General features: G+C 40.3%; 1 protein-coding gene across 7 annotated transcripts in view; it reads left to right on the forward strand.

Annotated features, from left to right (window-relative positions):
• The window catches only part of gdpd5b (glycerophosphodiester phosphodiesterase domain containing 5b), a 41,262-nt gene that overhangs the window by 21,459 nt on the left and 5,496 nt on the right, over positions 1-14,307 (forward strand). For all 7 annotated transcript variants that reach the window (XR_014888355.1, XR_014888354.1, XR_014888356.1 and 4 more), the window contains exons 3-12: positions 3,242-3,345; positions 5,813-5,906; positions 6,061-6,120; positions 6,501-6,599; positions 7,414-7,507; positions 8,718-8,863; positions 9,997-10,079; positions 11,315-11,465; positions 13,697-13,918; positions 14,102-14,259. Coding sequence is in view for 2 of the 7 variants with exons in the window: in XM_085245620.1 (XP_085101746.1) it covers positions 3,242-3,345; positions 5,813-5,906; positions 6,061-6,120; positions 6,501-6,599; positions 7,414-7,507; positions 8,718-8,863; positions 9,997-10,079; positions 11,315-11,465; positions 13,697-13,918; positions 14,102-14,259 (1,211 nt within the window). In the remaining 5 variants the exon portion in view is untranslated. The remainder of the gene's footprint in view (positions 1-3,241; positions 3,346-5,812; positions 5,907-6,060; positions 6,121-6,500; positions 6,600-7,413; positions 7,508-8,717; positions 8,864-9,996; positions 10,080-11,314; positions 11,466-13,696; positions 13,919-14,101; positions 14,260-14,307) is intronic.

Consider the following 14,307-nt stretch of genomic DNA (forward strand, 5'->3'; position numbering starts at 1 on the left):
TAAAATGCTGCTGAAGAAGGAGGTGGGGAAGAGTAACTCATATAAATTTGTTTAGACTTCCTTTTTATTACTTTTATTTTATCCTGTGCAGGGGTTGTTCACAGCCCTTGGCCCCATAAGTAAGTCTTTGTGCAGCTTTTTAATTTAAAACAGCAATGTTTTCTCTGCTTTCAGCTGTCTTGGAAAAAGAGCAAAAGGTATATTTTTCCACACCACATACGGTTTGTGCTCCATACCTGACTTTTCCAGATATGAATTCACTGGTGTCGTTTTCTTGAGTGCAATAGAGAATCACAAATATTATTATTTTGACACTATTTAATGTTTTCTTAGGCAGCCTGTATATATATATTTTTTGACAGAGCATAAAGTACAGTACCATTTCATAAATGATGAATGCTTTATGTGACTGAAGGGATGTCGATGCTTTGTAGAAGCAGCATATCAACATTGTAGGTAAAAGCTTGTTATGGCATTTGTCTCCACTACTTGCAGAGTTTTGTGAACAAAGTGCAAGCAGAGGATTTTCTGGAATGTATCCTTTTAAGGTTTTAACACGAGTGTTTATATGCTGCAGCAATATTTTCCTTGATCCATTTGATCCTTCTATTTTTAGCAGTTAGCTCTGCCACTTCCAAGCTTTTCAAATATTTGCACTTTTTATTCAACATTTCAGAAATGCATTTGATTTAGTTCATTATGCAGTATGGACTGCATCATACATGTTGTCCTTTTAATATGGTCATTTCAGACACAGACACAGCCAAGATTATACATATAAGATAAATAAGCATAACTTAGATTCTAAGTTTGATTACATAACTGGTCTTCCTCAGGAGAATACGCTCTTGTGATTTCCTAAAGAGTCAAACAACTTAGCACTCTACTTGGAAATGTTGTCATAATAAAGCCTGGAGAAGTGTTGGAGTGCTTTTCAAACACTCTGTTTCCCAGAGCTGCTTTGAATTTTCATAGATTTCCGTTGGCCCGCTGTTGGTCTGTGTCATGTGTTCTTTTGCCCGGATAAAAAGCCAGCTGTGCAGAATGGTAATGTGACGTTACGAGGGCAGGTCAAGTCATCTTTGACTGAATGAGCTCTGCTGCTGAGTGAGCTGGGAAACAGGAAGACGGACTAACAGACCCAACAAGATGATCTTTTTAAGAATTTTCTTCTTGACTTGTGGTTGTCTTGTTTGATTCCTTGTGTGCCATATTCATATTCATTCCGTATTAGTAGTAAAGACTTTGTGCATCATAGCAGCTCTCTCAGGTTCATCCAAAGAAAAGGAGAAGGTGGAGCATTTAATGAGAGGGGGGGCAGGCCAAACAATGGCTCCTCTCAAGGTCGGCTCTCCCAGGTGTCTCCAGGTAGTCATTAAGGGCCATGGGAACCCGGGCCAGACCTGCCTGTCACACACAGCTCTTCCTCCCACAGAGATCAGTGTAACCTCTTTGTAACCACGCTGAGCTGTTATCTGAATGTTAGGAAGGATCCAGGTAAATGTTTGTTATTTTGCAGTGGAAGCTAAGCAGTAGTTGTTTTTCAGAAAATAACTGAGTGTTTTTGAGAGGCTTATTTATTCATTATTATTGTAGTGTTTTTTTTTGTTAGTGAAATAACATGTTCCATCAGGAATTTCATAAGAGTCTGAATATGATCGGCATGCTGAAATTTAAGGAAGCTCTTAAAACTAGTTTGAGGTCAAAGTATGGCATTTAGATGCTGTGTTTAACATCATTTTAAGCTGAAAAGCTTATTCATGATCCACAAACCTTTAGCTCCAGCTTTTGGAAAGCTTTGAATATTAAAAAAAAAAGAACGAGAGAGGAAAAAAAAAACCAACCCACCCACACACCTTGAAAATGAGAGCTGATAAAAGCAGGTCAGGCATACTGCCTTACATCAGCTGGTTGAGGTGATAATGATCTGATCCTCAGCACTCAGCAGTGGTGCATTTTAGCTGCTTAGGCTATTTAACCAAGTGACTTTATCTTAACACTACAACCCACATAAAGCTCACAAGTTTTTTTTTTTTTTTATACTTATGTTTTTTGATGTTTAGGCCAAAAGCAAGGATACATTCATCTGTTTTGTTTTTGTCTATTCTTTCATTTTTTAAAGATTAATTATTGTTATAAAATATTCATAAATGGTTTCTGGGAACTCAAAGTGGCTCTTCAAATATAAATTTACTTACAGAAGATAAACAAATACAACAAATAAAGAAGCTTAAACTAGTAAAAACAGTTTTCTTTTATTAATCAGTTATTTTATTAGTTGGATGTAATTTTTATACATACCAGATTCTATAAGCAACATCTTTAAACTTCATGCAGATATTTGGCTGACCGTCTCAGACTTCCTATAGACTCACCACACATTTACTACAGTTACAGACACTTGTTTCTGACCCAGGAGCAGGTTTGAAAAGTCGATTTTCTTAGTAAATGTGTATCATGCAATTGGTCCAGATTACACAAAACTCTGACTTTTTATATAACTGTGATCAAACGGTGTGTATGATTTCCACAAAACTCACTGCATGTCACTGGTATCAAATCATTTAAAGTCGCATTACTCTTTAGCCCACGGGGTTTATTCAATCAGCTTTGTGTGCGTTACCTAAGGGTTTGTGAGCAATCATTGCTGATGCTTAGTTCATCAGGGCACAATGAGCTTTTCTTAAATCAAGCTTCTTTGCTTTAAGAAAAGGTCAGAAGGTTTTTGTCTGGATAATAGCACAACCGTAGATGTATTTAAAGTTTGCTGAGAACGATGGAAATGCCTGTGTGCTCATCACCTCTTATGCATGTCCTCAGGGTCTCTTTCTGTCTCTGTGAAGATTTAGCCCATTTAATATTTGCCATAGTGCCAAAGTGCATGGAGATGAGGACAGTAATTAGTCAGCTTGCATACAAACTTTATTAAAAGCTGTTCCTTGCTAATGAGCAAAGTGTATAAGGGAATACTCGGGTCAGTTTGGTGCCATGTGCTCAGGTAAGTTTAGGAAAAGTTAACTTATTATGAACTCTGCTGGTCTCTCCTGTGGTACTTAAATTGTGACTGTCTATCCAATAATTTATACAGAGTGTCTCTATTACTGTGTGTAGAATTCAGCAGATTGTTTGTAATTCAGTTGTTTTTATTATTGTCAAAAGGACTTAAGTCATCTTCTCAAGTCTGTTATAATTAAATATGGAGGAGCCACATAAATAATTGTTTGTGTGTCTGTGTGTGCAGTGGGAGCTTCTGTGGTCCCTGATCCTCCTCCTTACCTTCTGTCTCCTGCTTGTCTGGTTCTACTTCTGGTGGGAGGCACATAATGACTACAGCGAGTTCAACTGGTGAGTACAAAAGTGCCCCTGTGTGTTGTCAGAGGCTGCCAGCATATAGTTTTGGCTGTAAACACATTCAACCCTTACTTGTTGGCTTGTTGTTTTTGTAAACAATCAGTTTAACCTGTTTTCTGCCAGAAGCCTCAATTATACTTCCAGCACCTTCAATCAGCTATGGTCCGCTCGGATCTGACTGACGTACATTTCACAATCAGTGAAAAGCAGTGAGCGCAAGGGTCTGTAGGGACATCTGCCTGCTTGTTTTTGTTTTTTGTTTGGGTTTTTTTGGGGGTTTTATTTATTTATTTTAGCATTTTGTGACTATGCAGTCTTGTCTGCGAATAATTTATTCTACAATGCACCAACTACACATGCACCAAAGGCCACGAACTTCAAAGAAGTCAAATAGGAACGACCACTCGACTCTTCAGCTGTCCGTGTCTGCAACGGAGTATAATCAAGGCGGTATTAATCTGAACAGAGACCACCCAACCCTGTGCAGATTACACCATTACGTCACAGAGGTCCTCACCCATCAACTTCCTGTTTTGTACACCACTCAGTCCTGGGCCACATTTAATCGAACAAATGTATATTTGACAATATACATTTGTATTTGTTAACCCACTACTGTTTTTTGGGACAACCACTTACATCTTCTCACAGAGCGGACACTACGGTTTAATCCTAGACTAAAAGAAAAATTCAGTGAAGGCCTCCTGTGTTTATGGTTGAGGAATGGGTTTAATCAATGTCTGTGGAAACTGAGCCTTTTAGGATACTAAATGCAAGGCAATGTTAACTGATTAGCGACACTGATGTTTCCATTTTAGTGCAAAATCTCTAAAGAGTATGCAGACATCACATGATGGTGATGAAAACTTTCCCCTCCCTCTCCTCTCTCTGTTCTCCTCTCAGGGATCTCTGCAACAATGTCACCTTTTCCTCTTATTATCATCCGTTGCTTCCATTACCTTTCCTCGTTTCTTCACCTCTGTAGTTTTCAGTGATCTCCCAGCTCTTTTTTCATTTAAGGCCCAGCTTTTGATTCACAATAAGTAACAAAGCTGGGCCTTAAAATGGGCCTAAAGGCCTCAGACTAGTTTTGGGTAGATTTTTTTTTTATTATTTTTTTCCCCACTCATGGTCCTTTGCAGTTTAACTGAAAGCAAATATCCCTAAAATGACCATCTTAGGTGCACAGCTCACCCATTTCCTGTTTAGATCGAGTCTGCGAGGGGCAGCCAGACAGTAGAAAGTTATATGAAAGGGAGCTAAAACGGGCTGTTCCAGACAGTGGTTGAACTGAGTGGCTGCACCAAACCCAGGGCAGGATAAATAAGAATTATTTTTGAGTCATGCAAAACAACCCTAGTAGTATCCAAGAATATATGGAGCTGTAGTAGACTACAATGCCCCCTGTTGACCTTTTCCTTTGGCTATGTTTGCCATCCTCTTTGGAGTTCTGCAGACAGTCCAGTTTTATCTGCTGTCTAAGTTGTGTGTATTTATCCACATTTACATCTCCAATAGACATTTGCCATCCCTCTTTATAGCAAATTTCCTTCTTTTTACCCTGCTTTTGTGGGATTTCCAGAGATGATCGCAGCAATTGCCATCCCTATCTTTATGACTGAGTGATTTAGCTGCAGGGAGTATCTCTGTCCATGTGTAGCATAAAAAGCATTCACAAAGGGCTGAGGAGCATCTGCACTAAGTGACCCTGCTGTGGCTCTATGCCACTAGAATCATGCACAAGGCTTTGAATGTAAAGGACCTAGCTGTCATTTAAAAATGTGCACACCCACACCCAAAGAAATGCACAGAAACAAATACATTCAGGCACTTCGTCTTTTCTCTGCAGCTGTGGACCTGGTGTTACACCCAGTGTCACTCTTCAGAGGATTTAAACTCAGAGTAGCATGCGTATATTTTTATGTCTATATATAGCTATATGTAGTTGCATGTTATAGTAAAGCATCCCATAAAACAGAAGCCAGTCCTCAATAATTTGTCCAACCATCCATTAATAATGTTACATAATCTATTTTTGTCAGATTTTCCCTGTGGCACAGAAACAGTGTCTGTGGTCACTGTGCAGAGTCTGTGCATTATTGTTGCTAACACAAAGCTTGAGAGCACTTTATTGATGTCTGCCTGTCAATCAGAGACCTTTAGTAAACCAATAGTTTCCATTTTCAGCTTTCTACATCAATGTCATGTTTCAACTGTAGATTGCATCATTTTGTCTCTTTGTACAAGTCTGCTTCTTTGTGGACTTCTGCAGCTAATCTAACATAATGTTGTTGGTAGTTTGTCAGTCATGTTTGTTTTGTAAGAAAGAAAAACGGCCGATAATAGGTAGGAGAAAATAGGGACACATATATACACTGACACTCTATTCTCACAAGCCTTCACACCCTTTTTTTATTAGGTGTGATGAAGACAAGAAATGTTGTTATCCTTGTTTCTGCAGGTTCCTGTACAACCGCTCTGGGGAGTGGAGTGATGGCACTGTTCCCATCCTAGCCACCACCGCTGCTGGCTTCACCTATATTGCTTTTCTAATTGTGAGTCACATATCGTTGAAGAGATTTTAAAATTGTCTTCATGTGTTGCCAGATATGGTAACCACTTGCATAACAACGATTAGCAAGTTGAGATCTGTAAGGCAGCAGGCTTGTTCTGAACCTTGTTCTTGTTTCTTTCTGTCTTTCTCTTCAGGTTTTAGCACTTTGCCACGTTGCACTTGGGCAGCAGTTAAATTTGCACTGGCTTCATAAGGTAACATGCCAAATGTGAAGCTGAGCAACTGTTAATGTGTCTGTGTGTGGTTTGTGAAAAATGGGTGGTGGGAGGGGGGCGGGCGAGTTTTACATATGTATTTTTAACTCTGTTATGTGTTTACTTAGTGTTTGTGTGTGTCGCTGTGTCCAATCGTTGCTGATCAGCTGAACTTCCCAACTTATAGTTTGGAGTTGTCCCAGCAGAGTTGCAAAATCCCAGAAAACAAGCTGTTCAGAAATGCTGTCAGCAAATCAAATACAGTTACCAAACACTGTTTGAGATGTGAAAGAGCTGCGAGCTACTCTGGGTTATTCTGGTGCATATGTGTGTCTAAACAAACAACCTCTTTTGGTGTCTCTCCCTCTTTCTCCACACAGATAGGAGTTACTGCTGCCTTGCTCACCACCATCATTGGGGTCATATCTGTCAATCAAACATGGGCGCAAGAGTGGGATGTCATCCCCATCTCCCTGCAGGTCAGCAGACTTAAATCACCCTAAACTACTTGTGATGGGTAGACATCACAGCTGGTGCTTAGGTTCCGTACTAAAGTGAGTGTTGTGATCCACAGGCGAGAGGCACAGTGTTATTTTCACACAACAACCAACACTTTGACCAGAGGTTGTCGGCCTTGATATAATAATGGCTCAGTAATGGAGCTATAATCAGTTTTCTTTCACAGAGACAGCCAGGGTGGACTGAAGTGTCTCTCCTTTGTAGTGCTGTGGAGGTTTGCACATGCCCATTTAAACTGGTGTAATTCCTACACTACACATCAGTGTCTACAACAATCGGTCCATCTTGTACATCCATATACAGCTTTTTTTTTCGCTTTTTTTTTTAATGTCCCTTTAAAATAATCGTTGTGTGCCTGCTGTAGCAGTTGATACTCTGCTGCTTGCCATTTGGAGGAATGTGTAATCATGTAAACTGTCTATGCGGTACTACAGCAACTGCAGTGTCTCTAAAATTAAATTACATCAGAGAAGTTTAAATAACCTTATAGTTAGTGTGTCCGTTTGGGATTGTTGCACCACCAGAAATGTGTGATTGAAGTGGACACATGATTTGACTCCAACTGTGGCCATTAAAATTAAATGCCATTACAAATTACAGCTATTATCTCTAAATAGTGTTGCCAGTGCTTCAACTCCAGATAATATCTGTAATTCCATGTCTCTCTGTCTTCTTTGTCTTTGTTTCTCTCCTCCTCTACTCAATCGTTAACTCTCTCTAACCTTTTCTGTCTACATACCCCCGCATTCATTTCTGTTTCACACCTCTGTTCAGGCTACAGGCCCGTTCCTGCACATCGGGGCTCTCGCCGCAGTCACGGCACTATCTTGGATTGTGGCTGGACAGGTCACCCGTGCAGAAAAAATGAGTATGTGTGCTTCTGTAACACAACATTCAAGTCCATTCTTACCTGACGTTACCATCAGCCACAGATCAAACACACACATACACAGGAGGAGTTGTGAATGATTAACACTATGTAGACAAGAGGCCAAGACCTCCACCCAGGGTGTCCAAGATAACGAACATTCCTCCGGTCTCATGTGATGTTTTCCACCCAGGACATTTTGAATTGTTTGTCCTTGATTTCAGGACTCTTTGTGGGGATCGTTAGCTCTGAATGTGTGCTCTGTCCTCACTCTCACTGCCACTGGTGTCTGTAAAGCAGACACCTAAAAAGAACTTGAAAGTCTTTGTGATTTATGATTTTGAGATTTTGAACAAGGGGGAGCCACAGTGTTGGCTACCAAAAAACTGATGCATTAATGGTATATCATTAAGTGCTAATTACTTACAAGTTATTGTTTTTTCAAAGATAAATGTGTCTTTAGTGATAAAACCTGATACATCTAAATGATCATTGCTCAAGAGAATTTGCCCTTGTCTCTTTGAAAGATGGAAAATAACTTGCCTGACTGTTTAGTTGTTGGCTTCATTTTTTATGTTTATGTTTGAGGGTTTTTTTTTTTTTTTATATATATACTTGATGAGGTGAAAAGGTCTTGGCAAAATTTATCTTATTCAGTGCAGAACAGCAACTGAATATCAAAGAGGGTATGAGTGTGTGTGTGTGCGAGTGAGAGGGTGGATGAGGGTTGTGTGAGTCTCCTGTGTGTAACAAGAGTTGGCTACTGAACCCCGCCCCGGAGCTGACCTTGAAACAAATACATTCCTGTGTGTGGGTGCCCACTTTCAGCCATCATTACACACTCATACAGAGTTGGACACAGGGTAATCTCTATGGCCTCGATGGATGTGTTGTTGGCCACTGTGTAGTTTTAAGCACTGCTGAACATTCAGATATTTACTGCCTTTGCACAGGTAACTGATTTTGGCACACTCCTAGCACCTAGCATCTTTCACAAACTGTGTATAATGAGCTGTTTGGTGAGCTTTGGAGGTGCTGAATGGTAGATTTTGTGTTACCCATTTCCCCTGTTCCAGTTATTATGCTATGCTCCTATTGGAGTGTTCTTACAGTAGTCATCATAAAAGCAAATTTCCCCAAAGTCAAACTAGACTTCATTATATCACAGCTAACAACTGTAACTATGTTGATGCTGCATATCTTCTTCCAGTGTTCCAGGTGGTGGTGGTTTTGCTGTATGTCAGTGTGTTACTAGCACTCTACGTGGTGCCCCTACATATCACCTCTCCCTGCATCATGGACCCAGCCACCCTCAAACCACGCCCTGCTGTTATTGGCCATCAAGGAGCCCCTATGGTGAGTCAGCTGATGCCCAGCTTCCATTCTGAATGAGAATTTAAAACGAAATAAATAAATAAATTGATGTACATGTTCGTACAGTAACATACAGAGTCCAGATATTGGCTTAGCAGCAAGGCTCCCAGAGTCCCAGGAAAAATTGTGCTGCTTTATATTGTTATTTTTTATATTAGTCCCTTGTTTTGTTTTTCTCACTTTTCTGAATGAAAAACAAAAGGACTGTGTCAGCATATTAACTTGTGTGCAACTGAAAAATAGAAAAACTATGTGAGCTGGGAGCGCTCCATACCTACATGTTCTTCTGGACTGCGGTGTAACCCAGCCAAAGACAAAGTGTTGTTTGTAGTTTTTTTTTTTAAGCACCAGTTAGACTCTTACTTGGAGCTGGAATGGTTAGCCACATTAACATATGATCTGTAAGCAAAGTGCATTTTTGCATGATTGATTTATGTGCTTGGGTTAATGCCATTGCTTCTTAACATCACCTGCAGACAAATTTAAGCCCTTGGCAAAACGTACTGTTGAGTATTACACAACTGTTAGAAGGAACGAGAAGATGGTTGTTCAGAACAGTTAGTCACGCACACGCTCAAAAACACACCCAGATTTTTGTGCTATTTGTGCAAGGCAATTGATTCTCACTGTGGAATCTAAATTTAGGAGTGGCTGTGGAAGGCTGTGAGACTCCCACTGGGAAACAGTGATCACATCACTGGACTCTTTGTCCCAGAATCACTCTGTATTGATTATAGCATCATTCCTTTCCTGTGGTTCCCAGGCAAGTAGCTTTACTCACAGGCTTTCATAGGATGATACTATTCTAGTAAGTGATGGTATGGTATTGATCATACCCTCGACCAGAAGAGTTAAAGGGCAAGCTGCAGCTGTGACTTTTTTCATTACACACAATCCTTTGTGTTCAGAGGGCAGAGTGTGTATTATTTTGTGAACAGGACAGAGTGTGAAAGCTTTATAAATACATGTAAAAACGTTTTCTCTGTGTCATTTTCTTATCAAGAGATGTAGCTCCAACTTCAGAAAAGTCAGAAGTTAGGTCATTGTTACGGGGCTATATGTTAAAATAAATAAAAAATTTCTGTGCTTGTCCTTTACTGTGAGTGTGTTTGTAGCTTGCTCCAGAGAACACAATTTGGTCCTTCCAGCGAGCGCTGCAGATGAACGTCACTGGGTTGGAGGCTGACGTGGCTATCAGGTACGCACATACAATCAATACAAGAGAATGATAAAGCAAAGCAAATAAAAGGTTTAGTACCCCCCCCCCCCCCCCCCCCCCCAAACACACACACACACACACACACACACACACACACTGGGTTTCATAGATTATCACAATCACTGGCTTTTCAAAAATTTCTCAATCAGTTCAGGACTAACGTCACACAGGACCACGTATCACATTTAGACCTGCTTGGGATTTTGTTTTTTGTTTTATTATTATTGTGTACTCCAAATACCAAAGGGACAATCTTAGGCATTATGCATTGAACATACCGCTGTTAAGTATAGTAGCAGTCCGTAGTTATCAATTCCTGCATGATTTTACCAACATAATGAAGACGGGCTGAGCTCAGAGAGGCACACTTGGAGGAAGGCAGGAAATTGGGTGGGTGGATACTCCAGTGGCCGTGCTATATGATGAATAGTGGGTGCCCATGTCTACTCATGCATGTACGGCTATGGAGGATGAGTGATTGTGTGGAGGTGGAGAGTGATGCCGGCCACAAAGTGTGTGTTTGTGTTTTAGAGCCACATTTCATAGTGCAGAGTGTTTTAAGACCGTCAGTGCATCCTAATTTGATTAGATGTTTTTGAAGCAATCTTGTGTGTGTGTGTGTGTGTGTGTGTGTGTGTGTGTGTGTGTGTGTGTGTGTGTGGTCCTGAGAGAGGTGAATGGGTGTGTGATGTTCAGGCTGCTGACAGGTGGGCTCCTAACGGTGCTGAGTAATTAGACCTGATGACAGCCAGATCCACAAAGAGACTCCACTCCTGAAGCAGACTGGAGACAAATGCTCATGTGTGCACGCATTCATACTATAGAACATGATTTTTATTTATTTATTTTTTTCCCCACACATGATGATGCTGTTTTGGAAACTAACAGTTCAAACACAGACAAACACCCACCTATATGTGTTAGCAGAATATTTGTTAGTCAAATGCTTAGTTTGTTTTTCCGATTAGTATTTGAACGACAAATACAGAGAATGGAAGGGCTTTTTCCTTTTGTCTTTTCTTGGAAATGATCTTGATATGAGCTCAGGTTTTTTTTTTTTTTTTTTTTTAATTCGCATATTGGTCAGCAGCAGCATTTTCCTTTTTTGGCACGATTTCAGCTCTTATCTCTTCTCTGCTATTTTCGGAACCTTCATCTCTCTCGTACACATCAGCTGCAAATATTAATTACTTCTTAATTCTTTTGTTTGCTAGCATGGATGGTGTTCCTTTCCTGATGCGTGACTTTACCCTGCGAAGGACCACAGACGTAGAGAAGGTTTTTCCAGATAGACAGATGGACGAAGCCTCACTTTTCAATTGGACGGATCTGCAGCAGCTCAACGCTGGACGTTGGTTCCTCAAGGTAGTTCTTGGTTTCTAATAAGGACTAAATCTGTGAATTTATTTGAAAGTAGTCTTAGCTTTAGCGTGCCGGGATGCACTGATGTGCAACAAAAGCCATTATCCCAGTGAGCCATAAATGCTATACGGCATCGCACATTGATCATTCTAGAGATGGACCGATCCGATATTACGTATCGGTATCGGTCCGATACTGACCTAAATTACTGGATCGGATATCGGAGAAAAATAAAAAATGTAATCCGATCCATTAAATATCACGAAAGCACCTCACAAAACTTGCAACACGCCGTAACTCACCTCAGAACGTTAGCACGTCGGAGCAGTATGCATCACGTGATAGAGCGGCTGTGGCATGCGGGACCTGTCAGTGGTCTGGATAGCATGTGGAGCTTCGCTAGCAACCTGGCATTTCATCTCCGACAAAGTTATCCCCGAGAGAAGTAAAGCAAGTGTGTAAGTCCATCTCTGAATGTTTGTAAAGCATTCCTGCGTTAAGCTTACCAAACGATATATGGAGCGACTGCCTCTTCTGGCTGCTACTTCAATCATGAAACTGCTTAATGATCAGCTGATCAGCTTTTCTGTCGCGAGTCCGTCTCTCTGGTTTGTTTTTGGCCCACTTTGCACCAGAAAGAGGAAACCAGCGGCTGAACAACAGCAGCACGTTTAAGCTTGATCAGCTGTTGTTAGAATTTATTTAATATTACTTTCTACTCGAGGATCTTTTTCTACGTAGCTGACGCTGGTAACTGTGCAGGGGCGGATCTAGCAAAGTTTAGCCAGGGGGGCCGATAGGGCATGAACAGGGAAAAGGGGGCACAAAGACATACTTTTCTTTCTTATTTTCATTTAAAATGTCTAGCTTTTAATAAATAATTATCCGAATCTTACACCCAAAGTTTTAATTTGATGTAAAATGAATAGAAGTCAATTACTGTATATAGTGACTATTAAGTCTAATATATATACCCTAGTAAGCTATAGTACTTTTTCCTTTGGGAAGGTACCATCTGTGCAGTCTGCAATTTTGTTGAAGAAAGATGTTGAATCTATTTAATATTTCTTGAAAAATAATTGATTTCTGTGCATTTTTTTTCACACTGCATCAAATTAAGGTTGATTACGTTGATTAATCATCATGAGGTGGAGCGTGAGGGGTGGTTCCCTATTTTTTATTTATTTATTTTTGTTGTTGCTGGGAGTTGGAACCCTATTAGTTAGGTTGCTTAATATTTACGCTAAGTACTCTTTAAAATACCAGAATAGGGAGGATGGTGTAGGTTTAAGTTTATTAGATTGATCAGTATTGCTGAACTATGAAATTTTTTTTTTTTGCATATAGGTATAACAGAATAGCTTTAGTGTAGTTGTTGTTTTAAACTTGAGTATGAACTTATACAAAATGCAGCAAGATATTTAAAAAAACAGTTTTGTTGATTAAAAAACACTATATCGGATTCATATCGGTATCGGCAGATATCCAAATTCATGATATCGGTATCGGACATAAAAAAGTGGTATCGTGCCATCTCTAGATCATTCATGATGTCGTTGGCTTTCATCAAAATGTTAACACTCACCAAAGCTTTACTGGGAGCTGCGGTGCAATGAGTGCCATGTTTCACTGTCATCCTCGTACATGAAACAGCCGTCACTCGAGGACTGCTTTTTCATTAATCTGTCCATGTCTAAAAGTGCAGGTTTGTTGCTTTAAAATGTTTCCTTCTTTAGCTTAGCTCTTATGAGGTGAGACCATGATGTGCAAAGACTGAGATGTGGCTGTCTGTATTTGTTTGAATCTTCATTACTTTCCCGTCTTGTGTTTACACTGCATGTGTGCACACTGTGTGGATAGATATTGCATTTCTAAGAAAAGCCGTACCACCACTCCATGTAATTTCAACAATGATTTTTCATCACCTAATCTGTAGTGTATATGTATTCTCCAATATATAAAAGGCAGAAATGAAGTGTTTTCTAGTCAAAAAAAGTGAAATGGCATCTTATCATAGATTAAAAGAATCTTCTCAGGATCTTCTCCAAAGGGAGTAAGCAGTGTAGCGAGAAATGTGGCGTCCTCCAACGATGTACTGAATGATCTTTTGAGTTTTTATGTTGATAAAAGTGTTATAAAGCTGTATTGTAACCTGTATTTTTCTTTCATTTAAACTGTAAACCTGATGATCACTTTTTTTTTTTCTTCCTTTTTTTGTGTGTGTGATGTTTCAGGATGACCCCTTCTGGACCGTGAACACGCTGCTTCAACGTGAGAAGGAACGGATCGCCAACCAGACCGTGTGCAGCCTGGAGCAGCTTCTAGAACTAGCCTCATATCACAACAGCACGGTGGTTTTCAGGCTGCGTAGACCTCCTCCCAAGCACCCCTGCTACGACAGCTGGATCAACGATACACTACAAGCTGTGCAGCAATCTGGGGTTCCTCAAAGCCTGGTAGTTATATAGGGATTAAATGGCAGTGTGTGTTTGCTCTTTTTCACTGCGTGATGTCCGGTGTTTCTTTGTTTGCATGCTACATGCAAAACGAATGAGTTCAAATGCAAATCCTATAAAAATAGTTGTGTTGGTGATAGAGTTTCAAAGCTGTAACTGTTTGACGTACTGTGCCGTGTCCAGGTGATGTGGACGCCTGATGACAATAGAGCCCAGGTGAGACAGCTAGCACCTGATCTGATCCAGACCTCAGTGGTGAAACGGAGCCCTCAAGTTCTGGAGCAGTCCGGCATCAGCAGCCTGCTGCTCAGATACAACCAAGTCAGTAGAGAGGAAATCAGGTAGGAAGACACACAGCCCTGATGTTGTGTTATCAGTCTGCAGCTTCA

Source organism: Mchenga conophoros, linkage group LG14, assembly GCF_057382185.1.
Source record: "Mchenga conophoros isolate Kocher_MC1m ecotype Shallow Benthic linkage group LG14, M_conophoros_male_GT1.1, whole genome shotgun sequence".
NCBI lineage: Eukaryota > Metazoa > Chordata > Actinopteri > Cichliformes > Cichlidae > Mchenga > Mchenga conophoros.